The 25,559-nt window shown below is 43.4% G+C and overlaps 1 protein-coding gene across 1 annotated transcript in view; it reads left to right on the top strand.

The window, feature by feature from the left end:
- The first annotated feature begins 764 nt into the window (after positions 1–764).
- Positions 765–25,559, top strand: part of CACHD1 (cache domain containing 1) — a 231,833-nt gene continuing 207,038 nt past the window's right edge. The window contains exon 1 of the mRNA XM_043461068.1: positions 765–1,585. Coding sequence (XP_043317003.1) covers positions 1,346–1,585 — 240 coding nt within the window. The 5' untranslated portion in view covers positions 765–1,345. The remainder of the gene's footprint in view (positions 1,586–25,559) is intronic.

The following is a 25,559-nucleotide window of genomic DNA, read 5'->3' as shown; positions in this document are numbered from 1 at the left end:
TTCCCTTCCCCCGTTGCAGAGAATAGATGTCTGGAGTGAATTCCAGCTCAGTAGTTTTTTGGGTTTTGTTTTGTTTTTTGCTTTTGATGAGATCAGATGGTTCATTTCCAAAAAGAGACAGAAAGAACTATGTCCTATTTAAGAGCAATAGTCTCCGACTGCTTAAGTTCTGGATTTGCCTCTTATCCCCTGGGTGACCTTCGGCAATTTATTCCACCTCTCTAAGCCTCGGTCTTTGTTACCTAAAATTTGGGGATAAAGATACATACCTCACAGGGATGTGGTGAGGATTAAAGGATAATGTATACAAACCCCAGAGCACTGGGCCGGGCACATAGTAGTTGGTAAAAAACAAAAAGGAATCCGTTGATCTAACGAATGCTAGCTATTGTTACTAATGACCCCGAAGAAGAGCAGTGGACGCACAAATGGCAGTCCCGTCCTTCACAAATCTCTGCCAGGCAGAAAGCCAGCGCCCTAGAACTTAAAGGGACTTTCGATGGGTGGGATCCCGGAGTCCCTTCGCGGGGGCGGAGGCGGTGAGAGCTGGGGTGGGTAGCTGCCCCCGGCAACCAGAAGGTTCCAGGGACCCCCACCCGCTGCAGGTCTGGTACCCGAGCCGAGAGCCGGCTCTCGGGCCCGCGGCGTCTCCGGGGGCCGGTTCTGAGGCGGGAGTCGGGCAGAGAGAGGAGGGGCGACCGGGGGAATGTCCCCGCCTCTCTCCCCGCTTCCATAAATCACCGCAGCCGCGGCGGCCGCCGGGCCGGGAAGTGCACGGAGCCGGAGCGCAGCGTGGTGGCACCAGACACCTCCCTTTCCCCCGCCGCTGGCTTTCTTTCTTTCAGCTTTTTTTTTTTTTTTAAACCTCTCCCTGCTCGCTCGGGTGGCTGCCCCAGCCTACCAAGCCCGATCGCCGCTCCTCCTCCCAGGCTGCAGCCGCCCGCCTTCGCCGCCGCCTCTCTCCGCTGGGACCCGCGGGAAGCGAAAGCTCCGCGGCTCGGCTTGTGAGCCCCGCGGCCACGCACCGGGTGCGGACGCCGCAGCTCTCGCAGCTGCCCGCCGCTTCGCGGGGGCCGCGCCGGCGCTGGGGTCCGGGACACGGCTGGGGCGGTTTGCTTCCTCTCCTGCCGCGGCCGCCCGATCCGGCGATGGTGGCCGCCCGCGCTCCCGCGCCGTAGCTGGGCGCCCCCCTAAGTTTAGAAGCTGCCGGGGCGCGTAGAAGCTGCTGCAGAAGGGCGAGAAAGTTTTGCGGGGTGCGCCGAGCGGGCCCTGGGCGCACCTCCCGGGGCTACCTCCCCGCTTCCCGGCTCCTGGAGCCCGTCGGCGGGGAGTGGGGGGAGGCGGCATGGCCCGAGAGCCGGAGGAAGAGGAGGCGGCAGGGGCGGCCGCCCTGGCCCGCGGGGGTCGCGGCTCGCTCGGACGGGTCGGGGCGCGGCGGCCGCCCCTCTGGCTGCTCTGCCTGGCCGTGGGCTGGCTGCTGGGGGCCGGGGCCGACGCCGAATTCTCTATCCTGGACGAGGCGCAAGTGCTGGCGAGCCAGATGCGGAGGCTGGCGGCGGAAGAGCTGGGGGTCGTCACCATGCAGGTAAGGGTTCCCCCCACCCTCCTTCAACTTGTGCCCGGGAACTTGCCAGGCACATCCCGCCTCGCTCCGTTGCGCAGAGCCCGGTCCCATCCCCAGTACAGGTCGCTTTAACCGAGCGCCGACCTCGCCGGCATGCACAGAGCACCCTTTGCCCCGGACACCTCTGGCCTCTGCGTGGATCCCCTAACTACACACCAACTCCTCTTCCAAGTTCTTGGGTCCTTCTCTCTTTCTCTCCTGTGCAGAAGCCCCTGCCCTTTGCACAGGACCCACTTCCCTGGGCACAGCTCCATTATCTCGGCGAGGATTCTCAGGTTCCTTCGCGCCTTCTTTCCTAATTTGCACCAATTTCCCCCGCAGTCTTTTTTTTTTTTTTTTTTAAACCCCGCCACCCCTACACACTCCCCTTTTCCCTCTTTGTGTATCCATCCCAGGGCAGACGGTCCCGCCTGGCTCGGACGGTTTTCCGAGGCTCCCAGTCTGCACCGCCTTGATCACCTCTCCGGGTCCCCCAGACTGAGGCGCACGAATGGGCGCCCGGAGGGCCGGCACCGCCGCGGGCGCAGCTGCTCCAGGGCCACCTGGGCCGGCCAGAGCGTCCGGGGAGTGAACTCGGCGCTCGCTCCCCCAGCCCGGGCGCCTTGGGGGAGGGGCCGGCCTGGTAGACTCTCGGTAGCTTCCGACTCGTGCTGCGTGGGGGACATTTTTTGTTGCTTTCCGCTGTTGTTGGTTGCGCGCTGAGTGTTTTTGTTTTGTTTTGTGTATGCCTTTTGGTTTGGGGTGGAGGAAAAAGAAAGCACAGTGAATAAGGTTCCCATTTCTCCAAATTGTTTACCAGGTCCGTCCTCCCGGGGGCGGGGGGGGGGGTGGTTGGTGGTGGTGGTGCTAAAGAAATATTGCCCGAGGCTAGTAAGGAATCTTGAAGATGTTACTAATAACCAACAGTAGCTTAAAAAAAAAAGAAAGAAAAAGAAAAATTGCTAAACAGCAACCACCTGGAGATTCTATCTCGCCGTTATTTTAACCTCTTTGGCCGGAAAGGCCCACTCGATTAGAAGTTGAACTGACATTCCGAATCTGAAATATTTGCTGTAACATTTTTCTGTAAAGTAACCTCATTCTCTTCTGTATTCGAACAATAATAATGGTGATGCATGTGGTTTACGAAACAGCGAAGTTCCCAGGAATGTGTTCTCGGAAGAGGTTTCTGATTTCGATTCTACCGTGACCACCCTTCTACCTCCCATCGGGAGAGGTGTGTTAAAGTCACTTGAGATTCCGGTTTTTGGCTTGTTTTTTTTTTTTTCTTTGCCCTCCCTCCCTAACCACCACCAGTCTCCTCCAAGGATGATACAGTTTTCTTAAAGTCAGTTCCACCAACCTTTACCGCTGTAGTGAAAGACTATTGGGTGGTTTGTTTTGCTTTAGGAGTGGATGGCTTGCCTGAAAAGATAATTGTGTTTATGTGCAGACACCAGCCCTGAAATGCAGTAGAGTCCTATTTTCCTTCATTTGCATAATAGTAGACAAACTTTTAAGATACATCATTGAACTTTTCTATGCAGATCTTTTCGGTTCAGATTGTTATAATTTTTTCCATATGCATTTTCTGATTTCTGATGATTGCTGACAGAGTTCTCAGGAGTCAAGTGACTTTTAGAGGAAATGAACTAAAATGTTAGGGAAAAACTAGGATTTCTTTTTCCACTGATGAATGTTTCAATTCAGAGGACAAACAATTGTGTTCTTGCATAGAGACCCCCTTTTAATAAAGAAATTTAATACATTAAAGTTTTGGACGGTGATCTTAAGATTAGCAGGCATTTGTCACCTTCATCCTATCACTAGGGCTGGACAGGGGACCTTAGGGTTCCCCCCCTCCCCCCCACCATATAAGTTAAGGACTAGCTTTTTCTGAGATGCTGACAGCAGTTTTACTATTTCTCACCCAATCCTTGACAAAAGGTGAAATTGGATCCCTACACATTGTCTTTCAGGTAGGGATCCAAAACAAATGTAGTTTTAAAAGGCTTCCCTGTTGAAAAGGAGACACTTTAGAAGAAGAAAAAAAAAAAAAAGCTCTGATCAGTGGGGGGTTTGTGCCCAAATGGCCCTTTATCTCCTCCCAACTGGCCTCTTTCTAACACCTTTGCAACCCTATTGTGGAAGCTGGCCTCCTGGGGCCAGGGTTTTGTCTGGCAAAAAGTGAAGTGGCTTCTCTCCCTTTTTAAAAGGAGCAGCACATACTGTATTTAAATTCTTCTTCTTGAGCTGTACATTGATCTGCCACTTGCCTCCTTCTGGGAAAATTGAGGGAAATCTCTTTTCAGTTTTTTGTTAGACTGCCAGCTTGTTTTGTGTGGGGTGGGGGGGGGCGGATATTTGTAAAATAAAATCTAAAGCAGGTTACATTTCTTGCCCTTAAAACAAGGTTGCAAGCCTCAAATTTTCCTCTGTAAACCTCTGGGATTCGTTCAGTGGGTCTGAAGTTATGTGGGTTTAGCTGTCTAACGAGCAGATAATATAATCCCTCCTTGTGACATGTTGGATATTATAGCTGTGGAGCTAATCTGTTGCTCTGAGACAGGTAGCCTCATGTGGGTGTTAAGGTGAGTGGGGTCAAACTTCCATCCAAAGATATGAGGGAGTTGGAGAGACGTGTTCTCCCTTTGCAGGAAAAGAATGTCCTACCTCAATTAAGGGATCGACTCTTTTCACTTGACCTTGGCATGTCAAGTGCAGTGCAGACCTTTTAGGGCGGCATCTTTTTTGACAAGAAACTTTGTGTAGGTTCGTTGATGCATTAAAAACCTATTTCCAGACTTTTACGTCACTGCTGCTGAAATTCTCCAAAGACCATTTTTAATTTTGAGAAATTGCAAAGCCGCTTCCAAGGGGGAGGCCTGTTGTCACCTCTCACAAGACAGGCACAAGGAAGAATTTTACAAAAACAAAACCCAGGACTTCTTTCAGCACTGTAGTTTCCTGTGGCATAGTTTTTTTGCTGGCTGATAAAGTTTGAAAAGCAGCCTAGCTTAAAGATTTTCTTGGAAAGGTTTTTCTCATGGTGGCTGCCTGCTCATGGTTTTTTGTTGTGGTTCCTTTTTAGTAATGGACAAAGTTAAAAAAAAAAACAAAACTCTAAATGATTTGCACCAACTAATTTTGCCAGTGCCTTGGGAAAGTTGCCACTGAATACTGCCCCCCTGGCAGCAGGCCTCATATATCATGGGTAAAAGTCAAAAACCTAATCATCATCTCCTCAGGGGTCTGGTGGAGTGAAACCATGGACATTGAGATCTAGGGAGCAGAGAATGGCTGTGTTCAGGGACCCTTGCTTCTGCTTTTTCATTCATGCAAAAAGTTTTTTTTTTTTTTTTCTTTTGAATGAAGGAGCATCATGGAGTGGAAAGGAGTCCACATTGGAAACCTGGGTTCCAGCTCTGCCACTTTAGAAGTTAGGTAATATTTTTCTATAAAGGTGGCAATGATGATTCTTCCTAGAGATCTGCTCTGTGGACTTAATGAAAATAGTGCCTGTGAAAGCACCTGTTGATGGGGAGTTGGGACTGGGAACTGTTGACAGATGTGGTTGTTCTTCAGTAAAGAGATTTCCTTAGAAGCTGACTAGGCACAGAGCACTATGCTAGCTGAGTGTTTGGTGGATTTAAAAGGAGATATTCCAGTGCAGCCCCTTAAGGAGTTTACAATTTGGAGGTTGAGGTAAGGTTGCACAGGTAAAACAGTTAAGCAACAATGCCTGCTTGTTAGAAGACATATCTGGCTCTGGGAGCCATTTCACCAGGCACTTATAAGGCCCATTTAACATTATATGACAATACAGGCTTCCTAACAGCAAGAACCTGGCGCATAGCCAGGTTGCCCGCCTTGATGTTAATTCTAACTCAGCTCTGCTGAGCTGGGCATAGTCACTGTGAACTTGGCAGACACACCAGCAGGTTGGTCAGACAGCTGCTGTATGGGGCCTGGAAGGGGGATGGGTGGGGAGAAGCCTTCCAATAGGGGCAGAAGAAATGCCAGAAGTACGAACTGAGGCGCTTCACCTCAAATGGAAGGGAAGGAGGCAGCCAGGACAGAACTGATGGGCTCAGTGGGGGTGAGGTACTGACTGAAAATACGGAGCAGGGTTGTAAATAGTGGCTGCAGCTGAAAGTGAAAGGGGAGGCCGACTTCGTATGCCCTAGAACGGCATTAAGTTCATTGTTCATATTTGCATACATTCAACCAACTCTGGGGGAGGCTTCTATTCTGTGAGGGGCTTTGGGTTGGGCTTAAGCTGGGGATAGAAGGTAAATAAGATCTGGTCTGTTCCCTGAAGCTCTCAGCTGATGATGCAGACAGATACAAAAGGAGGTGTTTAGTGAGGAGCAGAGAGGCAGTAGAAAGCAGTGGGCTAGTACCATGCTGGAGAGAGGAAGAGGGCATTATGGAAGTACAGAGGAGGGCTGCCAAGCTCATCTGGTGAGGTCATGAAGTTGACTACTCCTCCTGCAGCCTTTTAAGTGATCTGCCACACACAGAGGGTAGTCCTGAAAGCATCAGCAGCCTCAGACATTAAGGGGAACCAAATAAGCAGTTCTTCAGACATTTCTAAGGCCCCGTGGTGGTACTGGACAAGGGACTTGCCATGTCTTAAATGCTTGATTAGTGGGGGTGACTGTAACTCTTGTACCTCTGCATATGGCCCCATGTCTTATTTCTCTGGCCATCACACCTAGAGCTTCTGTGGTTATTTGACATCAACACCCTGGTGGCCCTACTATAACTTCATGCTGATTTACAGCTATGTTTAGATAAGGTTGGCATTTGCCCCCTAGTCATGTCCATCATACCAAGAATGGTATGTTTTAGGATGATTTGAATATGTGCTTAGGCAATTGAGAATATTTTAGGAATGAAAAAAAAATGCAAATAATGTTATTTGATTCTATGCCCTATGTGTAGTGTAAGCCCTAATGGGAAAGCTGCAGCCTTGTTTTCTTCTGAGTGCTCATTTGGAGTAGAACAAAATTGACCATTGGTGGATGACTCTGAATTGAACTTGGTAAGAATGAGTGCAAAGAAAAACATGTTGAATCACTTCTGAGGGACTCTCCCCGCTGTGCTTAGTATCAGTACTTCCTCCCCTTCCTCTCCACTAATACCTGTCTTAGCTGGCAGTGTGGCCTGCGCTTAGCTTTTTCCTGCCAGTCGTACTTAAATCTGGAGGGGGGAGGGGGAGGGGATGGTTTTACACTTTATAACTTGGTGCTATTTCTGGTTGCTGCTTGAAGAGTTCCTTCCTTGAGCTTAAGTGGATGAGCCAACAGGAACCTTGGAGAACTCTGGAAGGTTGGTATTAAGTGCAACGGAATTTGTTTTAAATCTGCTTCAACCTGGCGTAAAAGTATATTGGAGGTCAAAATATAAAGGGCACCAGTTTTGACTCTACTAGTTATTAACTGTCACTTCCAGCATATTATGAAATTACTTTCGAGTTCCTTTGTGCTTCATGTGGTTAATGGGGGGATTTGTTTCAGCACACAGTCCAACATAGGAACAGTCAGTAAACAGAAATAAATGTGGACAGCGTGTTTAGTGCCAGGGCACAGAACCTGGAAGGCAACACACATTTTGCAGCTCCAGAACCAGAATGAAACTGAAATCTAAGCTTCAGAACCTGCAGATTTCAGTGTAGTCAGTCCTCTGGCCCAGGGATTACCAAAGTGTGGTACGCCGACCTCAGGGATGTGATGCAAAACCATCCTTTGAGATTTATGAAGAAAGTATTAGACCTGCCAATTAGAGTCATTTTATTTATTTTTTTCCTTTTTGGCTACACCACACAGCATGCGGGGTCAAACCCGTGGTCCCTGCCATGGAGGCATGGAGTCCTAACCACTGGATCAGTAGGGAATTCCCTTATTTATTTACTTTTAAGCTTTTTTAATACAAAGATTTGAAAAAATATACAGAAGTAAAGGGCATAAAAATGTTCCTATACCTCTCACCTGGCTTAACTAAGCTATCTACTTGTGGTCAGGCTGGTTTCATCTATGCCTCTACCTGCTCTTTCCCTCCCCCTGATTATTTTGAAAGAAATTCCAGGTATCCCATAATTTCATCTGTAACATTTTTATTGCATTCTTATTTAATTTTTATATTAATGTCTTATAATAGGCATAATACATTGATATACTAGTATATAGAGTTTGCAGTCCATCAATACAAACATTTTCGAGGGTATATACTTAAAATTTTTTAGGACATGCCTGAGCAAAATGATTGCTGTGTGGTGGCGGTGGTGGTTTAGTCTCTTAGTCATGTCGTGGACTACAGCCTGCCAGGCTTCTCTGTCCATGGAATTTCCCAGGTGAGGATACTGGAGTGGGTTGCTATTTCCTTCTCCAGGGAATCATCCTGGTTCCCTGCATTGCAGGTGGATTATTTTCCCACTGAGCCCTTTACAAAATAGCTAGTACCTTTGTCCAGCAGCCTCCTTTGCCTTCCAGATGTAACACCTAAGATTCTTTTGGGAAGCTCCTCTAGGACCCTTTTTTTCTCCTGGGCACATGCCATCTGGCCCTCATTTTCATGCCTGGCTTTCCCCACAAGGCTGAGAGTTTCTGTGTTTTCTTAGTGGCCAGCTTATAGTCTGAGCCATGTCTTCTCACTCCTGCTTTCTCCCTATTTCAGAGATGGAAGGCAGGAAGGAGTAAGGAATAAAGCAAAATAAACTCTAAGGGAAGGGAGGAGGCTGAAGAGAAAAGGCTGGCTGTGTACATAATTCTCTTCTGATGAGTTTGTCAGCAGATGGTACTGTAGAATCTGAGGCCAGGAGAGTGGAGGGGCCGGTATAGAACGCCCAGTGCTTTCCCTCCTAGAGTTCATGTTTTATCAGAGAAGCTAAGCTAACTTGAAGGGGTTAAGGCAGTGCAGGAAAAAATGCTGAAATATCGGATCAAGACCCATGCCCACCCCGGGGTTGCTAACTCTTAACATTTCCAGGGTTCAGTTAGGCAGAGTGAGGCAGGCCAGGTGTGGATCAGTAGGGAATGGTGTTGGCTGTTGGAAAGGGAGGGCACATGCCAGGGCTGAAAAGCAGGTGCTACCAGCTCTGCCAATTGCTGCCATGTGGCACTGTGGGGCCAGCGTTCCCACTTGACTCTGGTTTTCAGGAGAAGCTGGGTCTCTGGGTTTTCAACAAAATCTCTTGATTCTTAAAATGTTGGCAACTAATTCAGATTAAAAAAACAAAACCAAAAAAACACTGTGTGGGCCAAACCATACATGCCAGCTGTCTGGATCAGGCCAGAGGCCACCCATTTGCAGTGTCTGGATTAGAATTATTCAGTGAGCTCTAGGAGGTAAAGTCAGCGCTTGTGTGTAAAGATTCTTGGGAAGTAAGTTTCCGTATAACAGAAAGGACAGCTTTCTCATAGAATAGAGTTATAAGCTGGTTTGTTTTTTGGAGATGAGCTTCCTGTCGTCATCATTACTTAAACAGTCATTGAGTGTTTATTTGGTGCCAGGCACCATGTTCATTCTGAGATATCCATCAGTTAATTTCCAAGGCAATGAAATGGTATGAAAATGGAGGTTCCAGATGCTTGGAGAAAGTATGTCAGGGATGTTAACCTGCTGAGGGGTGGAGGAAGCTTCTGGAAGGTCTTCTAGGAAAAGTAGAATGAATAGGAGTTGGTTAGTCAGAGCGTGGGGTTCCCAGAAGACTCTTTTGTGATGGCTCTTCAGAGAACGAAAAGATGGCCTTAGGGTTTGGAGCTTAGAGAGCTAGAGGGAAGAAAGGGCATGGGAAGAGTTCAAAGAAGCATACAGGTTGGGTAGTGGAATCCTTGGATCCTTCACGGCAGTGAGATATATGGCAGGTAACAACAGAATGCCCAGTTTACACTGGCTTGAGAGAGGAACAGGCTGCCCCATGCGATTGGACATTCTGGGGTAGAAGTCTGAGCCAGGCTAGATTACGGCTCAGGTCATGTGGCCCCATTGCTCACATTCTCAGGTAGGTTCTCCCCTTTGTTTCCACATGGCTGGCCAAAGCTTCCTAGTGTTTGAGTTGGGAACTAGCTGCTTTTTGTGTATGCATCCTCTCTTTGGAGGAGATGTGTTCTGGGGGAGATGAGCTAGAAACCTGCAGAAACGAGGAGCTTGGTGCGTAGAAAGCTCAGCCAAAGTCATTTAGGTTTTAGGTATGCTTAGCAACCACCAGCCCCCAAGGCCTGCTTTGTACCTAGGTTCTCCTTCCCCCAGTCCAGTTTCATGAGTACCTACTTTGCAGTCTCCCTGCCTCTGACCTGCACACAGGCTGGCTGGCCTCCCACTGTGTCCTGCGGCCTGCCCTGAGGGACTGGACAAACCCAGGCTCTGCAGGCCTGCCCAGAGCCTGTCTTTTCTCCCTGATCCACTGATGAAGTGTATGAGAGCTAGAAGGACTAGAGAGAAAGTCAGCCCTCCCCCAGCCCTCGTTTTATAGGTGAGAAACGGGCCCAATGGGCGGTGGCTGTCTAGAGGTCACACCAGTAGTACATGATAGACCTTGAACTCAGGTCTTGACTTTTTAGGATTCTTACTTTGGGACCTTTTTCACAGTACTTATCCCCTGGGAGCTTCATTTTCCAAGAGATTTTTGCTTTAAAATGGAAAGGAAACTTGACTTAATCAAGAAGCTTCTTTTGAAAACAAAAAATGTTTTGGCTTAGTTCTTTTATGATTGAGAACTTATAGCTGATAGTCTCATTTGACAGATGAGTTTTTTTTTTTAAGCTGTTATTTTAATACTTAGAAGTCAGTGAGCCACTGAAGAATTACAAAAATTCTGAGACCACGGTGATGTTAGATATTTTTAAAACAGCAAATTTAAGTAGTCAATTTTAAAACAGCAAATTTAAGTAGTCAATAGCTACTATTGATTAAGCAGTCAATAGTAGTCAATAATTATGAACCTGTACAAACCAAAGTCTTTTTTTTTTTTTTTAATTGAAAAGGTAAAGCATAAAAAGAAAACTTTAGGGAAGGAACATCATTTGTGATTTTTTTTTTTTTTGTATTTATATAAAAACTTCAGAATGAAATCGCACCTGTAATTTTCAGGAAGAGTGCTATTTTAGAAGTGAATTTCAGGACTGCATCTCTCTCCCTAGTTAGAAGTATGAAGTTCTTTCTTTTTGTGAAAATTGTAATAGTATAATTACTTTCGAGGGGTTGTTTATTTGATCTGATAATGAAACAGAATAAATGTCATGTGAAAGCCTCTTTAACTTCCTGCTCTTCATTCTGAATTCAGAAGTTTTCTCCTACTTCAGATTTACATAGTCCCATGATTTCTAAGTTAATTACAGTTAGAACAGTTCAGATACCCAAATACCATTGTGAGTGAACTGGAAAGTAGCTTCTGGTCCATATTTCCCTGGAAATAGTGCGCTTTGTTGTCATTGTCGTATAGAAGCCAGTGGAGGAAATTCTTATCTGTTGTACATGATAACATACTGATTCTGTTCCAACCATAACAGTTATTTTAAAGACTAGGTCAAAGCCCAAGACTCCAGTACTTTTTCTTTTTTTCTGGATTCCCCTTGGATATATATTTTTTTTCTATTTTATTTTTGCGTCGAGTATTTTAAAAGATACTCCAAGGCCCTGGTGGAAGGGCAGGGAAAATCAGCAAGCCAGTGAGAATGAATCTGAATTTTTAATTAGGCTTTGAGTTGTTTCTTCAAAGTGTGGAGACATCATTAGTGATGTAAGTCTTGTTGCATTAGCGGAGACTGACATTTCACTTCAAACGGGAGAGTGCAGCTGTCCTGTGCAGATAAAAGTTGCCAAGTGTGGAATAGCAAGGTGGATTGGTAGATAATTAGCTGTCCCACATTACTGCAGTGTGGAAGAAGCCTGCCAGTCATGGGCAGGAAGGAGAAATTATTAGCGGGAGAAAATCCAAGTGTGTCATAAAGCAATTTGGAATCACTTCAGCTGTGGCAGAGCTGATAAGGCATATGTTAAGGAAACAAGACAAACTGAGTCTAGTATATGATGGCCAACTTTTTTTTTCTTTCTTTTTACAAACCTTAATTCAAAAGAGGAATGGTCAGAAATTAATGATCCATAAATACACTGAAGTACCCATTCATCAGTCTGCCCTGACTCCGCCTATAAAATAATTAACCAGCTTAAAATAGTCTTCATATTTCCATGTCACTTGAAAATAAAGTAGGATTCTACGTAGGGCCAAAAAAAAAAAAAAAAAAAATCACAGGGAGGTCACAAATCCCTAACAATTACTGTGCCGTGTATAACCATGAAAATATATTTGAAGAAGAAATTTTTAAGTCTGTCACCTCTCTGATATGTGTAACAGTATTTATAAATGGCTTGAGGATATTTTTATGGCCTTATTGGTGAAACATATGTTTGTGTGTATTTAAATATTGTTAACAGTTTTCCTGTGATCTTCGCATTCATCTCTGGGAAATGAGAAGGGTAGAAAGACCTGTTAGGTTTCTTATTAGATATTTGCTAGCTCAAATAAAATGTCAATGGGATTTTTGTTGTTGTTGTTGTTGACTGTATTGCTCCCCAGGCCCCTTAGTGGGATCCTGGATTCCTTTGTCCTGATTCCATCCATGTGTATTGATCGGCTTTCTCCAAAGCCCATGCCTCTCCTGGCAGCCCAGGGACAGGATGTGCTGAAGTGCTCAAGGTGCTGCGTTCTGCTTGGATGGTGTCCTCTCTGAATAAGAGATGTTATCGGCTGCTGTCGCAGAGCCAGTTTTCTGCCTCTTGCTGCTTGCTTCCTCCCACCCTGGGAGCTGTCACTGAGTTGTTGCTGCTCTGGGTAGTTCTGGAGAAAGCCTGGAGAACTGAGGTTTTTAGCAATCTTGGATCCAGAGTAGTTTTCACTGACCCTGTGTGTAATGGGGATGTTTGCCCATCTTGTTGTCTTGAAGGGGGGGGGATGGGGGACTAGTCTGTGTGCTGGTTTGTAAACCATCTCATTTGTTATGGCTTGATATCCCAGTTAGTGTAAATTCAGATTTCCAAGGAGGCCTGGAAAATTTTACTTGCATCCATGTGTTATCAGTTAAAAAATGTGGGCAAGAGCTACAAACAGTAAAGCTTTGTACAGATGAGTTATTAGAGCGTGGGTTCTCACAAGAAAGAGCCCAGGTTTATTCATCTGTGTAGTCCTGGTATGTTAACACTGTCTCTGGCACATGGTGAAAGTGAAGTTGCTCAGTCGTGTCTGACTCTTTGACTCTTTGCCACCCCATGGACTGTAGCCTATCAGGCTCCTCCCTCCATGGGATTTTCCAGGCAAGAGTGCTGGTGGATTGCCATTTCCTTCTCCAGGGGATCTTCCTGACCCAGGGATCGAACCCGGGTCTCCTGCATTGCAGGCAGACACACGGTGAGGACTCCAAAAATGTCTGGGTTACAGAAATTGGGCGGCCATCTTTAAACAGTAGATTTTGTAACTTTCGGATACTATTCTGAATTTAGCTTCTGCTACTATGTTTCTATTTCATTTCCTAATCTAGACTTAAGTATAATGACTTGAGCCTGCACTTGCTACTAAAGATGTAAAATGTTTCAGATGAGTGACAGTGTCTAGGAGTAAGCGCCTTAATTATTGGTTAAGTTCTGATGTTTTATTTCTTCCTGTTAGAGAAAGCTTAGGTATGTATATCCAGGTCATTTAGGAATATAAAAAAATACCAAAATGTGTGTATACTTGCAAATTATGTACTTAGAGCTCTGTTATCTTAGAGATTAAATTCATCAGCTAGTTCATTTAATGAATTTGTGTTGAGCACATACTGTATCTCAGGTACTATGCTTGCATTTGAGTTCATGGTTAAAAGAAGAGAGACAAGATCTCTACTCTTATTCTGCTTGAATGGTGTCCTCCCTGAATAAGAGCTGCCCTCGGCACCTAACTAGGGGAAATATGTTAAGTAATCATATAAATATGAGTTATGAATTGTTTTAGTAATGTTATGAAAGAAACAAGGATTATTAGACAACAAGGGAGATCCTTTTAATATATGTCAGATATGTCACTTCTCGGCTCAAAACTCTCTAAAGGCTCCCATCTGACTCCAGAGTAAAATTCAAAATTACAGTGGCTTTTACAGCCGGAGTGACCTGGCCCCTGATATCTTTGGCTTTATTTCTTATCTCCCCTCTCGCCACCAAGTTCCCAGCCCCCACCCCCCAACACACAATGTTGCTCTAATGCTCCAAGCACACCCTTGCCCCAGAGCGTTTGAACTTGCTGTTCCTTTTATCTGGGAATAAAAATTTTAAAAAATCTTTACCTGTCCATCTTCTTTAAAACAGTATCCTCCGTTCCTCTCCTCACTCTGCCTCCTTACCCCATTCATTTTTTTTTTTTTAATTTTGGTCATATTCCTCAACTTCCCACATGTAAGCTTTGTATTGTTCACTGCTGTTTTCTTATGGAATGGGCTTGGCCCTTAGAATTAATTACTCAACAAATATTTATCAAATAATGTGGCTGGGAGCAGCAACCGAGAACTGGATGGCCTGGGAAGGGATCACAGAAGGTAATGCGGAGGAGCCAATCAGAGGAGAGGTGGAGGTGGGGCTAGCAAAAGAAGGGGGAGCCAATCAGAAAGGAGGGTGAGGATGTTGGCTAGCATGGGAACACCCTGTGCAGAGGTCTTGGGGAGACTTTGGCATATTTAAAGAACTGAAAGAAAACCTGGCTGTCTTATTAGTGTAAGAGGAGAAAAATGATGCATGTGAGGGATTTGAATCTTATTCCTAATTAATGCAAGCATAATTGTTTCCCCAAACTCTTTTGGTTATGCCTTTACTGGTATGGACCCACTAGAAGGGTGAAGATGCTGAAAGACCCCAGGTGGACAGAGGTCTGGAGGTTGGAAAATTGATGGTAGGCCGTTTGTTTCTCTCTTTCAACAGAGAGGGGAGAGAGAAGAGGAGTGGGGATGGGAGACTACAGATTCATTAAAAATTAAAATAGGAGAAAAATGTAAATGTGACTTCATCGTTCTACACCTATAAATTAAAAAAAACAACTCATGCTTCCCATGTTACTTATTTTTTTAAAAAGGGGAAAAACAAAACAGACTTCCAGAGCAAACTGAATACAACAAGGAAGTCCTGCAGTAGTGATTCAGATGTACTTTCCTTCTGTTATGTTGCATTCATTCAAATAGATAGATTTACACACAATAAAATGTACTGTTTTTTCCCTCATGCAGCTAGCAATGATCACTTTTTAATGTGATCTTGAAAGTTCAGAACCAAATCTTTGAAGTGCATCAAACTTTTAAAAATTTTAATTTTAAAATTGTAAAATGATCCTGATGCTGGGAAAGACTGACGGCAGGAGGAGAAGGGAGTGACAGAGGATGAGATGGTTGGACGGCATCACCAACTCAGTGAACTCCATCGACATGAGTTTGAGCAAACTCTAGGAGATAGAGAAGGACAGGGAAACCTGGCATGCTGCAGTCCATGGGGTTCCAAAGAGTCAGACATGACTTAGTGACTGAACAATGAACAGCAAAATGTATGCAACATACATTTTTAAAATGTTAATTATTTTTAAGGGTGTAGTTGTGGCATTAATGGTTCAGAGTGGCTGCACCATTTTACATAGTTATCAACAATTCATAAGAATTCACATTCTTGCCAACACTTTTTTTTTCTTTTTAAAATAATAGCCACCCTAATGAGTGTGAAATGTACTCTCTTTGGTGTAGAGGTCCATGGATGCACATCATGTAATTCTCACCACAATCTAAATACGGAAGTTTTTTTATCACCTTTCAAAATTTTCTAATGCTATTTCTTTATAGTCATTCCTTCCCCTCCCCAATTCTCCTACACTCCAACCTGCCATGCCTGAAACCCATTTCCATCTCTAATTTTGCTTCTTCCAGAGTGTTATAATGGAGGCATTATGATATACATTTTGAGTCTTGACTTTTTAAGTTTAGCATAATGCATTTGAAATTCATCCACATTATATATATGAATGGTTTATTCCTTTTTATTGCTGAGTATAATTCCACTGTGCAGATGTACCACAGTTTGTCCATTCACCAACGGAAAAACATTTGGATTTTTTGAGGTTGTAAATCTATAAATATTCCTACTGTAAACATTCTCATACAAGTTTTTGTTTGAATATAGTTTTCATACTTGTTCAGTTGCTTAGTCATATCTGACTCTTTCAACTCCATGAACTGCAGCATACCAGTCTTCCCTGTCCTTCACCATCTCCGGGAGTTTGCTCAAACTCACATCCATTGAATTGATGATGCCATCCAACCATCTCATCCTTTATCACCCCCCTTTTCTCCTGCCCTCAATCTTTCCCAGCATTAGGGTCTTCTCCAATGAGTCAGTTCTTCCTGTCAGGTAGCCAAAGTATTAAAGCTTCAGCTTCAGTATGAGTCCTTCTCATACTTCAAGGGGTGGGACTAGCATGCCAAGTGTATGTTTATCTTTGTTGAAAACTGGCAGTTTGTTTTCCAAAGGGGCTATCTCATTATGTATTCCCACCAGCAATGAATAAAAGTCCTGGGAGTGCCACAGCCTCTTCAGAACTTGATTGGGTCAATCATTTTAATGTTACACATTATAAAATGTGCTCAGTCGTGCCTGACTCTTTGCGACCCCATGGACTAGGAGTTCTCTAGGTTAGAATACTGGAGTGGGTAGCCTTTCCCTTCTCCAGGGGATCCTCCCAACCCAGGTCTCCTGCATTGCAGGTGGCTTCTTTACAGCTGAGCCACAAGGGAAGCCCATTTTAATGTTACCCATTATAAAATGCATGAAGTGGTATCTCATTGTGATCTTAATGAATATTTCCCTAATGAATAATGGTGCAAAGCATTTTTTTCATGTGCCTATTTGTGATTAGCCTATCTTTTATGGTGGAATGTGAAAACATTTACCCACTTTTAAATTGGGTTGTTTTCTTATTGTTCCTTATTTTTAAAAATTTACTGATCTTCAAAATTAAATTTGTATATTTGTACAATGATCAATGCCATCTAGTTTTATAACATTTCCATTACTCCCCAAAGTTCATATGTGCCTGTTATTGAGTTTTGAGAGGTAGGTACTTGAAAAAAATTCATATGTACTTTTAATTTTCCTTATGAGTACCAAAATCTACTACTGTTGTTTTTTCAAGTGACATTGTTTTTTCATCTTTTTGCCTTTTCATACTGTTCATGGGGGTTCTCAAGGCAAGAATACTGAAGAGGTTTGCCATTCCCTTCTCCACTGGACCACATTTTGTCAGAATTCTCCACCATGACCCATTTGTCCTGGGTGGCCCTACACAGCATAGCTCCTAGTTTCATTGAGTTAGAAAAGGCTGTGGTCCATGTGATCAGATTGGTTAGTTTTCTGTGATTGTGGTTTTCTGTCTGCCCTCTGATGAAGAAGGATAAGAGGCTTATGGAAGCTTCCTGATGGGAGAGACTGACTGAGGGGGAGACTCAGTCTTGTGCATCTGGTCCCATCACTTCATGGCAAATAGATGAGGAAACAGTAGAAACAGTAACAGATTATTTTGGGGTGCTTCAAAGTCACTGCAGATGGTGATTGCAGCCATGAAATTAAAAGATGCTTACTCCTTGGAAGGAAAGTTATGACCAACCTAGATGGCATATTAATAAACCAGAGACATTACTTTGCTAACAAAGGTCTGTCTAGTCAAAGCTATGATTTTTTCAGTAGTCATGTATGGATGTGAGAGTTGGACTATAAAGAAAGCTGAGTGCCAAAGAATTGATGCTTTTGAACTGTGGTTTTTGAGAAGACTCTTGAGAGTCCTTTGGACTGCAAGGAGATCCAACCAGTCCATCTTAAAGGTGATCAATCCTGAATATTCATTGGAAGGACTGATGTTGAAGCTGAAACTCCAATACTTTGGCCACCTGATGTGAAGAACTGACTCACTTGAAAAGCACTGATGCTGGGAAAGCATCAGGAGGCGGGAAGAGAAGGGGACGACAGAGGATGAGATGGTTGGATGGCATCACCAACTCAGTGGACATGAGTTTGAGTAAACTCTGGGAGTTGGTGATGGACAGGGAGGCCTGGTATGCTGCAGTCGGGGGGTTGCAAAGAGTCGGACATAACTGAGCAACTGAACTGAACTGTTTTTTCATAAATTTGCTTTCATAGCTTAAAGAATAATGGTGCCCAGGATTAGAAAGACTCAAGTATGATCTAGGATAAATAAAAAAATCTTTAAAAGAGAATTCTGGACTTTGCAGTTCTTGTTTTCAGCTAAAAATAAAGCATTATATAAGAGTTTTGGTTACTGTGGCCTTTGTAGAATCTTAGATTTAATTGGTTAATCTTAGCAGCTATTGATTGACCCCCTGTACTCCTGTACACCTCAGCACTGCTCTAGGTGTGGGGTATAGTGATGAACAAATTGAATCCCCCTTGCCTTTGAGAAGCTTGCCTTCTGGGGGAGAGAGATATTTTGCTATGCAAAAAATAAATCAAGATAACACTGGACCCTGATCAGTTCTGGGAAGGAGTTAAATTAGGCTACTGTGCCATTTAAAAGAAGCCTGCTGAGGGAACGAAGACTTGAATGTGTTTGGGGAGGAGGACCTGGAAGGAACTTGGGAAAGAAGTGGAAAGCACAGGGTCAGAGAGGAGAATGGGTCAGGATGTTTGAAAGGAGGCACTGAAGGAGGGTGGGAGTGGAGGGAGAGGAGAGAGGATAGTTACAGTGGGAACCGAAGAGTCTAGATTTTATTCTGGCTGAAATTGGAAGCCATTGGATGAGTTGAGGCAGGGCGTGAAGTGGTTGTGATTGATTGTTGCTTTAAAAATATCCGTCTGGCTATCAGGTACCTTGGTTGCTTGTGGTGGGGATGGGGGTGGGGAAAGGCAGAAATGGAAGCAGGGAGACAGAGTAATGAAGGTATTTATCCTTCATGGACAGGTAATACCACTTTTACCTTTGTGATTTCATTTAAATATTATGAAATTTTGTTATTTAGTGCTTCTCATTCCACAAAGGCCCACTGGGCTAAGGCTATGATTTGAGAGAAAGTAAGACAGCTACTGCAGAATAACGATTCAAGAAAATAAGAGTTTTCAATACAGAAAATGAGACAACAGTGGTAATCTCCTTCCTATGTACAGATACTGCATCGAGTGATAGATCATCAAAGGCAGTTGAGATCTTAGCTTACCAGCCAAGTAACTTTTGATAAATTCTTTCCCCCTCTTCGTAGCCTCAGCCGTTCACTTTATAAAGGAGGAGAATAATACCTCCACAGCTCTGGGCTGTTGCAAGTGTGACTGTGTCTGTATGTCAGAGACACATCACCATCATCATCTGTGGTTCTGTTAGGATGTTTAGAATTGCAAGTAACAACCCATCCCAACAACTCCGGAAACTGCCTTAAAAGATAGTTTGTTGGCTTAACTGAGAGATTTCCGTGTAATGTAAGCTTCAGGCATACTTTGGTTAAAGCCAAGGTTCCTTTTCTCCACCCCCACCCCAACATCCCCCTGGCTCCATCACCCTCGAGGACTTAGCTAACCCTCAGGCTGGCTCTGCCTGTAATAAAATGAGTTTGGTGATCCCAGGTCTGTCTGGGGCAGATCAGACTCCAGGGGAGTAAAGAGCCCCCTCCTCTTGTAGGATGCCTTGGGCTCATCCTGACTGGACCTTACCGTGGTGAGTGGAATGCAAGAGGATGGAGTGACATTCATTTGTGCCCATTAGAACCTGTTTGAAGAATTAGGCGTGGGATTGATTCCACCCACATCTGATGACTGTTGCATAAGCGAGTGATTTGGGCAGAAGGGAGATAATAAAAAATTCACTAGAGTTATCTCCGTTATTCCAGTAGCAGCAGAATATGGGAATTATTTTCATCATTTTGACTGGTGTCTTCATTCTACTGGACTCCATTCCCACCCTCCTAAAAATTTAATTATTTACTGATCACTTATATGAAACATAGGCATGGTATCATGTCAGTATAATGATCCAGGACTGTTTAACTATTTGATTAATATAAGAATTCAATCAATTAGTTTCAGAGATGATTCTAATTATATAAGAATATAATTTTAGCTTTATGTGAGGTTTGGAATTACCCATGCTGGTCAAATTTACATTTTATGAACACTTCTGATACATCTTAATATACTTTACAGACAATATTATGTTTCTAAGCAATGGTGACAGATACTTTATAATTTGTGTTTTGAAAATTTCAGGTTTTTTACCAATCTCCATTTGCCCTTCCCTAATTTCTTGTTTGTTTGTGTCCATTCCATAATGATATTTAGAAAAGTCATGAAGAGAATTGCTACTTTAAGGTGTGGTAACTAAATAGCCTGCATGTAGTTCATTTAGTTATTGAAATGAAATAATAGTTAATATATTTCCAATCAACATAAATACAAAATTTATTGGATTTTAATAAATGATTTTTGAGAGGTTTATAGTTATGAGAACAATGACCACCAATTTTGGACAAAGTTTTCAGGAATCAATTGGTTAGGGAATCTCATTATGACATAGTAAAATGTTTTTAAGGAGGTGAAGTATGAAAAGTATCCTTTTTTTTTAGCTTACTCTCCAAAATTTGTCTTCTGTTTGAGCTGATTCAAGAGTTATAGGACTATGTAACACAGTGAACTTCTTGTTGAAGTTTCATTTAGTGTGTTCATAAATTATTGAAGTAAAGATTTGTGGTGCCATTCCCAAAATATCTGACATTGAATCAAGAGATGGAAAGGCTACTAACACAACCACCATTGTTCCTCCATCCATTCTTTCAATCCACTTAAAATGGGCATACAATCTACTGAGCAGGATGGCTTATTTAGTAATTTTAGGTACTTTCCTTTTCATGAGAATTTCATTATTGTACATTGGTTCTCAGGTATGAGATTAAGATCAAAATTGTATTGATGTTACTATTTCTTCTTAGTTTTCTCATCACATTAGCATTCTGTAAATGCTTTTTTTCCTCAAAACATTCACATCACTATATAACACCTTTGAAGTGATTCTTGTAGCTAAACATTTCTCTTCAAGAAAATTAGAGATACCAAGGGAACATTCCATGCAAAGATGGGTTTGATAAAGGACAGAAATGGTATGGACCTAACAGAAGCAGAAGATATTTAGAAGAGGTGGCAAGAATACACAGAAGAACTGTACAAAAAAAGATCTTCACAACCCAGATAATCAAGATGATATGATCACTCACCTAGAGCCAGACATCCTGGAATGCAAAGTCAAGTGGGCCTTCGGAAGCATCACTACCAACAAAGCTAGTGGAGGTGATGGAATTCCAGTTGAGCTGTTTCAAATCCTAAAAGATGATGCTGTGAAAGTGCTGCACTCAGTATGCCAGCAAATTTGGAAAACTCAGCAGTGACCACGGGACTGGAACAGGTCAGTTTTCATTCCAATCCCAAAGAAAAGCAATGCCAAAGAATGCTCAAACTACCACACAATTGCACTCATTTCAAACACTAGCAAAGTAATGCACAAAATTCTCCAAGCCAGGCTTCAACAGTATGTGAACTTCCAGATGTTCAAGCTGATCTTAGAAAAGGCAGAGGAACCAGAGATCAAATTGCCAGCATCTGTTGGATCATTGAAAAAGCAAGAGAGTTCCAGAAGAAACATCTGCTCTGCTTTATTGACTGTGCCAAAGCCTTTGACTGTGTGGATCACAACAAACTGTGGAAAATTCTGAAAGAGATGGGAATACCAGACCATCTGACCTGCCTCTTGAGAAATCTGTATGCAGATCAAGAAGCAACAGTTAGACCTGGACATGAAACAGACTGGTTCCAAATCAGGAAAGGAGTATGTCAAGGCTGTATATTGTCACCCTGCTTATTTAACTTATATGCAGAGTACATCATGAGAAACCTTGGGCTGGATGAAGCACAAACTGGAATCAAGATTGCTGAGAGAAATATCAATAACCTCAGATATGCAGAGGACACCACCCTTATGACAGAAAACAAAGAAGAACTAAAGAGCCTCTTGATGAAAGTGAAAGAGAGTGAAAAAGTTGGCTTAAAGCTCAACATTCAGAAAACTAAGATCATGGCATCCGGTCCCATCACTTCATGGCAAATAGATGGGGAAACAGTGCAAACAGTGACAGATTTAATTTTGGGGGGCTCTAAAGTCACTGCAGATGGTGACTGCAGCCATGAAATTAAAAGACGCTTACTCCTTGGAAGAAAAGTTATGACCAACCTAGATGGCATATTAAAAAGCAGGACATTACTTTGCCAACAAAGGTCCATCTAGTCAAGGCTATGGTTTTTCCAGTGGTCATGTATGGATGTGAGAGTTGGACTATAAAGAAAGCTGAGTGCCGAAGAATTGATGCTTTTGAACTGTGGTGTTGGAGAAGACTCTTGAGAGTCCCTTGGACTGCAAGAAGATCCAACCAGTCCACCCTAAAGGAAATCAGTCCTGAGTATTCATTGGAAAGACTGATGTTGAAGCTGAAACTCCAGTACTTGGCCACCTGACGCAAAGAACTGACTCATTTGAAAAGACCCTGATGCTGGGAAAGATTGAAGGCAGGAGGAGAAGGGGACGACAGAGGATGAGATGGTTGGATGGCATCACCGACTCAATCAATGGATGTGAGTTTGAGTAAACTCCAGGAGTTGGTGATGGACAGGGAGGCCTGGCATGCTGCAGTCCATGGGGTCACAGAGTTGGACACGACTGAACAACTGAACTGAGCTAAACATGTTCACCAGGAAAACTGAGTAAATGATAAAATAAGTAATCATTCATTTCATTATAACTTTGTCTGTCTTTGGCTGTGCTGGGTCTTCGTTGCTGCGTGGGCTCTTAGTTGTGGTGAGCTGGGGTTACTCTCTAGTTGCAGTGTGCGGTCTTCTCAAAGTCACATGCCATGGAACAGCTGAGCCCCTGGGCCACAGCTACTGAGCCTGTTCTCTGGAGCCTGGAAGCTGCAACTACCGAAGCCCTCGAGCCCGTGTTCTTCATTTCATTATATTTAATGTCTGCTACTAGCTTGGTATTCTCAAAGATGCTGAAGAAAGAGGGGTCAACAAAATACAGTCCTGCTTTCCTGAGGCAGACGTTCTCCTGGGGTGATTGGTAAGCAGGCCGGGAACAGCAGGGGGCTGAGGGTCAGTTGGTGCAGTGGTCAAGCCTTTTGCCTGATGGTTGTAGATGTGTCACATGCCCTGGAGGAATTGTCTGAGGGATTAACTCTTTTGACACTAGACTCTCCCAAGCCCCATTTCTCCTGGCATTTTCAACAGACTCATTAGTGGCCTGTAAACAATTACTATGCTTTGCTCTTCCTCTGTATATTTCCTATAAACCCATCACTTGGATTTTTATTTCTTTTTTTTTTTCAACTGAACTGCCTGGGTGTTGCCCCATTCTCCAAGCACTGTCTTGACAGGAAAGGGAATGCTCACCTTCTTGTAGGCTTTGTGGATGTGCTTCAAACTAAAAGCCATTTTTAAGTAGCAGAGGTGCCCCCAAAGGTGACAAGAGATGTGGATAGTTCCAGCACTCCTCAGTTTACAAACAGTCTGGCTTCCAAAGCTCATTTTGAAGTCTGTTGTTTAGAATAGCATTCACCCAGAGGGATTATAAAAGCAGACCTAGTTCCCAACTAGGCCAATTCACAAAAGCCTATTTGGAGAATCTTGGATTTTCATCCAAGCTTTCTCACTGCCCTTCTGAGCCTCAAGTTCCTCACTGTAAAAATTGGGGGTACATTTAGTAATTGTTGTAGGATGATAAGTGAATATCTGGCACAATGCCTGATGCCAGAGTTCCCACAAAGTGTTAGCTTTTCTTTATGAAAGAAAATGTTGCTGTGTCTTCAAAATTTCTTGTTTCACCTCTCACTTCTAGGTTTTTCAAGCAGCAGTGATGGTTGTGGGTGTGTGTATGGGATGAGAAATGAGTAGGATGACTCTTCTGTGTTATTAAGGGCAGGGAAGAAGAAAGCATAATATGATTGCTTTGTTGTTGTTTAGTCACTAAGTCGTGTCCGACTCTTTTGCAACCCCTTGGACTGTAGCCGGCTAGGCTCCTCTGTCTATGGGATTTCCCAGGCAAGAATACAGGGGTGTCTTGCCATTTCCTTCTCCAGGGGATCTTCCTGACCCAGAGATCGAACCCGCGTCTCCTGCATTGACCAACAAATTCTTTACCGCTGAGTCACCAGGGAAACCCTAGAGTATGATTAGCCACTGTTTATTGAACATTTATTATGCATCATGTACTGAGTCAAGCACAGACTGTTTTGACTATTATTATTTAACTCGAACATAGCCCAGTGAACCAAGATTTGTTGCCAAAATTTCTGTTTCTAATAGCTCTGGCCAAAGCGGGTGGTTCTTCAGGTACAAATGGCTAAACTCAGCCTCTGCCCACTTTTTTTTTTTCCCCCCATTTAGCACCCGTCTATAGATCAAGAATAACTATTTGGGGACATTTTTGTCTGTCACTAAGCTGTTTCAGCAAAAAGAAAGTTGCATTTCAAATCCCCAAAGGGCAGAACAGCCTTCTCTCTCTCTGGTACTACAGGCCTGGCTGGGCTTGGTTTCCTCTTGAAATGTCTGCCTGTGATGTTGTAACTTAAAAGATGGAGGGCCGTTTGATCCAAGCCCAGGATTTGTTGGCTACAAGGTTTTTGTTAATAGAAAACACTCATGCACCTCTAGGGGGGAGAAATTAAAGCACATACTTCTTCCTCTTTGACCTTCGGACCCTTGCCATTTACATCAAACACTCTCAGGGAGAGAAGGCTAAATTAATAATCTGTGATAGCTCCCTCTCTAACAAGCCACGCTTTAAACTTGGCATTTTCTCCCCAAGCTGATGAGTTTCCATCTTCTCAGAAGAGGTGTGTGCCCTTCAGACATCCGAGGGGCAGAACACACTTTATTGGGAAGTATGGTGCTTTGCTAACACCGTGTTCTCCAGTCAGTGAGTTTCAAAAACTATTCTGTCTTTCAAGAACAATTACAAAGTAGTTGTACAAAGACTGAGTGACTTGGCTTCTAAGCCTCAATGATTTTTTCTGTAAAATGGGGAGTACTAGCTCCCTCAAAGGGCTGTGGTGAAGATCAAAGACAAGCATGTACATAAGAGTGCTTTTGTCCTGTGCTTTTTAGATTTAATTTCTTATTCTGGGGGGGGGGGGGGGCGTTGTGTGTCCAAAAGTGGTAATGAGAAGAAGGTGCAGAGTCATATTTTCTCTTTTATTTATTCCCTGGTGGATCAGACAGTAAAGCATCTGCCTGCAATGCAGGAGACCTGGATTCAATCCCTGGGTTGGGAAGATCCCCTAGAGAAGGAACTGGCAACCCACTCCACTGCTCTTGCCTGGAAAATCCAATGGACGGAGGAGCCGGGGTTAAAAAGTGTCGGACACGACTGAATGACTTCACTTTCTTTCTTTTATACTTCATTTACAGTAATTCAGGTATATAGCAAAGTGATTCAGTTACACACACACACACAAATATGTGTGTGTATATATATATATTATTTTTCAGATTCTCTGCCATTGTACGTTCTATGTATCTATTTTATATACAGTGTTATGTATCTGTTGACCCCTAATTCCAAATTTATCCTTCTACCCAGTATTTTTTCTTTTAAAATGTAGGATCAAAAGTTCTTGCCCATTTGTTTTCAGTAAACCTTCAACCTTTGAGGTCCTCATGTAAAATTAAAAGATGAAATCTAGAAAACTTTGTGTAAGGAACTTTAAAAGAGCAAATAATCAAACCCATCTTATAGTCCATAAAGGCCAGTGTGATATGACTAGAATGTTAATAATACCTTAAATTTATTACTCTGCTTTAGGGCTTGGGCAGGGAGTGCTTTGAAATGGCCCAAACTCTAAATGTGCAGTCCATGAAT

The sequence above is a fragment of the Cervus canadensis genome, chromosome 2, assembly GCF_019320065.1.
Source record: "Cervus canadensis isolate Bull #8, Minnesota chromosome 2, ASM1932006v1, whole genome shotgun sequence".
Lineage (NCBI taxonomy): Eukaryota > Metazoa > Chordata > Mammalia > Artiodactyla > Cervidae > Cervus > Cervus canadensis.
This window is presented reverse-complemented; position numbering and strand designations above follow the sequence as displayed.